The sequence below is a fragment of the Dunckerocampus dactyliophorus genome, chromosome 7, assembly GCF_027744805.1.
Source record: "Dunckerocampus dactyliophorus isolate RoL2022-P2 chromosome 7, RoL_Ddac_1.1, whole genome shotgun sequence".
Classification (NCBI taxonomy): Eukaryota; Metazoa; Chordata; class Actinopteri; order Syngnathiformes; family Syngnathidae; genus Dunckerocampus; species Dunckerocampus dactyliophorus.
Window position 1 is genome coordinate 1,591,137 of NC_072825.1, and position 6,364 is coordinate 1,597,500.

General features: G+C 41.5%; 2 protein-coding genes and 1 non-coding gene across 5 annotated transcripts in view; 2 read left to right on the forward strand and 1 right to left on the reverse strand.

Annotated features, from left to right (window-relative positions):
* The first annotated feature begins 1,727 nt into the window (after positions 1-1,727).
* Positions 1,728-1,799, forward strand: trnaq-uug (transfer RNA glutamine (anticodon UUG)). Its single transcript has one exon. It is a non-coding gene; the product is annotated as a tRNA-Gln (tRNA).
* A 183-nt stretch (positions 1,800-1,982) lies between these two features.
* Positions 1,983-3,721, reverse strand: glrx3 (glutaredoxin 3). Its single transcript, XM_054782558.1, has one exon. It carries the CDS (start codon positions 3,664-3,666, stop codon positions 2,689-2,691), a length of 978 nt encoding a protein of 325 aa, XP_054638533.1. The 5' UTR covers positions 3,667-3,721; the 3' UTR covers positions 1,983-2,688.
* Positions 3,517-6,364, forward strand: part of bag6 (BCL2 associated athanogene 6) — a 14,290-nt gene continuing 11,442 nt past the window's right edge. The window contains exons 1-5 of one of the 3 annotated variants that reach the window (XM_054782557.1): positions 3,520-3,828; positions 4,556-4,649; positions 4,731-4,848; positions 4,942-5,156; positions 5,255-5,326. In XM_054782557.1, the coding sequence (XP_054638532.1) occupies positions 4,569-4,649; positions 4,731-4,848; positions 4,942-5,156; positions 5,255-5,326 (486 nt within the window). In that variant the 5' untranslated portion in view covers positions 3,520-3,828; positions 4,556-4,568. Of the gene's footprint in view, positions 3,829-4,555; positions 4,650-4,730; positions 4,849-4,941; positions 5,157-5,254; positions 5,327-6,364 lie in introns of all 3 variants that reach the window. The other 2 variants (XM_054782555.1, XM_054782556.1) reach the window with 2 other exon arrangements.

Genomic DNA, 6,364 nt, shown 5'->3' on the forward strand with positions numbered 1-6,364 from the left:
TTGATTTGAAATCATTTGTTAATGAATTATACATGATGAGTTTATCTCAAGTAACAATCCTCCTGAAAATAGTCATTAAGATTTAAGGCAGGTTTAACTAGACTGTCGACCCCTGTTGGCCATTTGGAAGAATGCAATTTCAGGGGTGTCCGAAGCGCGGCCCGGGAGCTATTGGTGGCGCGCGGCTGTTTTTTTATTGCCCCATTATAAAAAAATTGGGACATTATGAAAAAAACAGCAAAATGGAAAAACTAGCAGTTTCCAAGCAAAAAAATATAGACCAAAGTTGTAATTTAACAAGAAAAAGTCTAAAAAGTTGTACTTTCAATTTTTCACTGGGGTGGCCAAGGTGAGACCATTACTCACACAGGGGTGGCAATAGGTTGATACCTGAAATGTCTAGATGGTCACAGTGTAGGTCCGCCACTGGGAAAAAGTTACTATTTATGGGAATAAAGTCAAAATATTATGGGAATAAAGTCATAATATTATGACAATAAAGTCAAAATATTATGGGAATAAAGTCATAATATTTTGGGAATAAAGTCAAAATATTATGGGAATAAAGTCAAAATATTATGGGAATAAAGTCATAATATTATGAGAATAAAGTAATAATACTATTGGAAAATTGGAAAATTATAAATAAAAAATATATAATATTATATAAAAATATATAAAGTCAAAATATTCGGAGAAAAGTCATAATCGAACAAGAAAAAAGTCACAATTTCACGAGAATAAACTTAGCATAGAGTTTAAATATTAAAGAAAAAATATCTTATTTTTTTGATAGTCTTAATATTATGAAAAACAAACAAACAAACAAGCAAAATAAAGTTGTAATTTTTGGAAAATTAGGTTGGGGTAAAAGTTTTAGTTTTATGGGAATAAAGTCAGAATATCATGAGAAGAAAGTTTACAAAGATGATTTAAGAAGAAAGTTGAAATATTTGAAAAATGTAAAAAAAAAATTTAAAAAAAGAAAACGTCCGACACCTTCTTCACAGAAGTACAGATGACGTCTCAAGAAGCCTTTCCCTCGAAAAAAAAGAAAGAAAAAATGACAAAAAAAGAGTGAAGGTGATATTAATAAAAGGCTTTTTCACCTAGATCACAAAGCTGAAATTCATTTTTTTCTTTAAATATATATAACTTCTTTGCATAGCTACACGTGTTTCTTTACAAAATACATATACGGCACAAAAAAATAAAGGGAACACTCCCAATATCAATCACACTTCTTTTGAAATCAGGACAGCAAGACACCCCCAATAATACTACTACTAATAATAATAAAGTTGATTGCCATTGATGATTTGTGTGTGATTTTGTTGTCAGCACATTCAACTATGTAAAGAACAAGTATTTAGTAAGAATATTTTATTCATTCAGATCTAGGATGTTATTTTAGTGTTCCCTTTATTTTTTTGAGCAGTGTGTAAGTGGCACCTTGCATCCTTTCATTTTTCACTATGTGGTCCTCGCTGGAAAAAGTTTGCCTCGCCCAGTCTTAAACAAGTTTCTTACATTTGAACACAATATTTAAAAAATATTTTACAGTGCATTTAGACCAACCACTCACTTAATATGCCAATTCATCTCGTGCATCATTTCAGATCAGTGGTGTCCAAACTTTTTCAGAAAAATACAGGAAAAATGACACCTCTGACTAGAGGGTTAAGGTTAGTCAAACTTTCAATGTACACATACAACATGTGTTAGCAGGTTCCATGGTGTAATGGTTAGCACTCTGGACTTTGAATCCAGTGATCTGAGTTCAAATCTTGGTGGAACCTTGATGAGAACAACCAGAATTCTTTGTTGCAGAAGTAACAACGGTAATTTTAACCACTAGTGAGTATAGTGCTCATTTAATATGATTCTACACACAAATAATCAGAGAAAATGATGTAATACAAGCTAATACTACACATTACATTTGTTCACATTTTGCAGAGAGAAGAAACACTTCAAATGTTTTAGAATAATACTTTTATTTATCAAGTGTTTTCCACGGGACTGCAATCTACATATGGCTGTGGGGGGGGGGTAGATGACATCATTGTCTAATTTGCATAATTGGCACCATTATATGGACATTGTGGGCGACAAAAAGAGAGCACAAGCAAGACGGAGGCCTTGCTCCTGCTAGTCTTATTCTCGAGCAGAATTATGTATATTAAGCAGCTGCTACAGGGCCATCTACTGTACAACAAGCTACATTCACGCTCCCATTATAATGCATTTCTGAGCAAGACCCCACCACAAATACATTGGGACAACCACAAATAAATGAGTGTATGGGAAAGACTGCAGAAGTAAACCAGTTGTTTCATCCTACACGGACATGGAAGATGAGTGAATGTGAAAGTGATAGCATGAAGCCTTAATACTGAAAGCAGTGGAGCTATCGTTGTGAGTCAGACAGTGAAGTTCCCCGTCTGATTTAGGCATTGAAGCAAATAACTCAAGCAGGTTCATTTTAATGCTCCCTATATGAAAGTTGTCATACAAAATAAACACACTTGTTAGGATTCTGGTTGAAACAATCCGTGGGTTTTTAATGTGATTGTTATGCTAGTGAGGTGTTACAGCAGAAGAACCATGTGGACGCGCAGGCCTCTCCTGTCGCCCCCAAATAACCATGTGGACGCGCAGGCCTCTCCTGTAGCCCCCAAATAAGACCTAAGAGTCCCCCTTGAGCACCGACCCTAGCTCCCCGCTCTCCTGCAGCTCCTTGACAATGTCCAAACCCCCGATCAGCTCCCCCTTCACGTACAGCTGCGGGTAGGTGGGCCAGTTGGAGTAAGTCTTGAGGCCCTGTCGCACCTCCTCGTCTTGCAGGATGTCAAACGTGTCGTAATGCTCGCCGGTGTCGTTCAGGATCTCCAGGATCTGTCGGCTGAAGCCGCACCGCGCCGCCTCCTTGCTGCCCTTCATGAACAGCATGACGGGGCTCTGGTTGATCACCGTCTTGAGGCGGTGCTCCACTGTGACCGCCTTCGGGCAGGTGCTCTCCAGCTCGCCGGACTCTGCCAGCTCCTTGACGATGTCCAGTCCGCCTATCAGCTCACCGTTGACGTACAGCTGAGGGTAGGTGGGCCAGTTGGAGTAGGCCTTCAGACCCTGTCGGACCTCCTCGTCGGAAAGGATGTCGAAGCTGCTGAACTGGATGCTGCGCTCCTTGAGGAGGGCGACGATCTGCCGGCTGAATCCGCAGCGAGGCTCCTGCGCGGAACCCTTCATGAAGAGCATGCAGGAGGCCGCGTTGATCAACTTCTTCAGCCGCTGGTTCAGTTCCGCGGGGCCGCCTTCGGGGTCACCCGCCGAGCCCCCGCTCACTGCCAAGCGCTGTACCTTCTTGGTCAGCTCCGGGGCGTGGGCACCGTCCAGCCGGTCCACCTTTTCCGCTCCTTTGAAGAAAAGGAAAGTAGGCACCGAGGCGATCTCGTACTTCTCTGACACCTCCGGCACCGATTCCGCCTCCAGTTTGACGAAGGTGCTGTGAGCGTGTTCCTTGGCCAGCTCGGCCATCACCTCGTTCATTTGGCCGCACTGAGGAGCCCATGCCGCCTGGAAGTGAACCACCGTTAGTCGTTTGCCGGCTTTGGCGAGGAAATCCTCAAAGTCCGACTGAGTCTTCGCCTCTACGAGGTTCGCCATTTTCCTTAAAGTATAACGTCCGGTGTCGGTGTTACGTCACTTCCTTGTAGCCCGGCAACTCCTAGCAAGTGCTAAAGACGCTAGCCGGAAGTCGTTTGGAATCTGATGAGAAGCAACGCAAGCCCACACTGGATTAGTGGAAATAATAGAGTCGTCGTTAAGGTAAGGAATAAAACTTCGCCACGGTTATCATGTTAATAATTTGGATCACGGCGTAAAAATAGCGAATTTGCTGCTTGGCGGTAACTGTGCTTTCTCTAGTTAGCATTCTTGCTAACGTCTCCACACTGAAGTTGTAGCTAGCGTTAGCTAACAAGCAGACGGCTAGTCATGTTCATAAAGATGATATGATATGATATTGAGATGAATCACATATCCCGACAATTTTTGTATTTGTGTTAGTTTTAGGACCAAGGGTGTTTAGCTTTGCTTGGTAATTCCGCACGTCAACATGTTGCGGTAAATGTACTACGTAACTAACCGTCTTAGCCGCTTAGTCGTTGTGATTTAACACCCACCCGTTTCTTGTTGACACAGTTTGAATCATGTCCCACAAACAAGGAATAATAATTCCGAGACATGTTTAATCAGGTCAAGCTCCATTTGATTATTGCAATTCATCGTGTGTGGTCCTTGTGACATTTTAAAATGCTAATATCCAGTCACACATTCGTTGAGCAGTTAGTTTTTTATCAAAACAAATAAATTAGATTAAATGATTCTTCTGTGATATGTCGGATTGTTGACAATACAGCTCAGATGTTTTTTTTTTTTTACACAAATAAGTAAGTATCTGATGATTTTCTTAACCAAAAACGTTGTTATGTTAGATTATATGTTGAAGATTAATTTGCTGATTTGTTTGTTAACCTTGAATCACTTTTGACAGAAACAGGAATACCATGGAAGAACAAAGTGCAGACATAGACGTGACTGTTAAAACATTAGACTCTCAAAGCAGAACGTACACCGTCAGTGCTCAGGTAAATTAAGCCTGTTAATGCCAGACTAGATTTTCACTCAGCTTGATGGAACTCATATGTGGTGTATTTTAATTTCTGTAGCTGACTGTAAAAGAGTTCAAGGAGCACATTGCGTCTTCTGTGGGAATCCCTGTTGACAAACAGAGGCTCATCTACCAGGGCAGAGTCTTACAGGATGAAAGGACGCTGGCAGACTACAGTAAGTAATCTAAAGGTTATTTCACTTTACGTCTGGAATTCCATTTAGCGTCACAACAAAAAGGCAACACGACAATGTTTTTGTCTGTTCCAGATGTAGGTGGCAAGGTGATTCATCTCGTGGAGCGTGCACCCCCTCCGCCCTCCCAGCCCGGCTCCGGGTCAGGAGGCGGATCAGCCGACAGCGGGGCCTCATCCTCGTCCCACGATACTTCCCAAGTAACTCCGCATGATCGCAATGCCAACAGTTATGTCATGCTTGGCACCTTCAACCTCCCGGTCAACATCATGGACCCCCAACAAATACAGGTACATTTCATCACCATCATCAGTTATTTTTGACACATTTGGTGTGAAAATGCTGTTGGTGTGTTGACATTTTTGCACAATGTGACGTTGCTGTTAAGATGTCAGTTCAGCAGATGATGTCCAACATGGGGGACAATGCAAGAAATGCCAGGGTCACAACCAGCACCGGGGTGAGTCCAACTCGGACGTGGGAGAGACGCCACATGTGAATGTTTTCTTAGGCTGGGAACAGCCAAATGTCTATTGATATTCAAATTCTAATTAATCTGTTGGATCTTGATTGTCACTTGCCCACATTTGAACGTAGTGCGAGTGGGCCGTAACACAAAAAAATGGCAAATACAGTCGTCCCTCGCCACTTGGAAGTTTGAATTTCACGGCTTCAGCCTATCATGGTTTTTTGAAAATGTTTCGTGGTTGATTATGTCCTATTATTAGTCAAAACATATGCATATTTAAGCAAAGGTGGCACATTTTTGCCTAAATTAGCACTGCAAGCATAACAACGTCTAAATGAAGTAAAATACAAATATAAGGCATTCAGAAGATGTGTTCAAAGACGTCAGTATGTAATATTCTTCACTGGTCACTAGGTGTCAGTAATGTTACTGTAATGTTCAGTGAGATACACAAGCACCAGACTTGATTGCCGGAACAGCAGGCTTTTATTACAAGTTTGAATTATCTTACACATAGACCCTGTGTATAGCAGTCACCTGTCCAACGCGGCCAGCGGCCATCCATTTTGTCTCCCTTGGTCAATATCTGACTGCATATAGCGGCCAAATTACCAACTCAAGTAGAAGCTTCATGCACGAAAAAGTTTTGTTTTTCAATCAATGAAGCCGTCGTGTGTAGACTTTAATTACTGAGTCCTAGCTCAGTCACAATCATTCACAAGATTCACACAAACTGTCAGTTGTTCCACATAAAAAGCCGTCTTCTTTTGAGCTTGCTATTTCCTGGTCAAACATGTAACCTTAAGAGCATTTGCACCAAAACATTACCGCAAAGTAGGCTGGGAACAGGACGTGCTCCCAGCGACGCTACAATAAAAAAAAACATACGCTAGCATGCATGCGGCAGCTGGAGCAAAACTGAGTTCGGTTGTACTTAATTGAAATATTTTAGAATGTACTCTGGTTATTTTTGATCAATCCTCATCCACAAATCCATCAAAGTCCTCATCTTCTGTAGTCGACACAAAA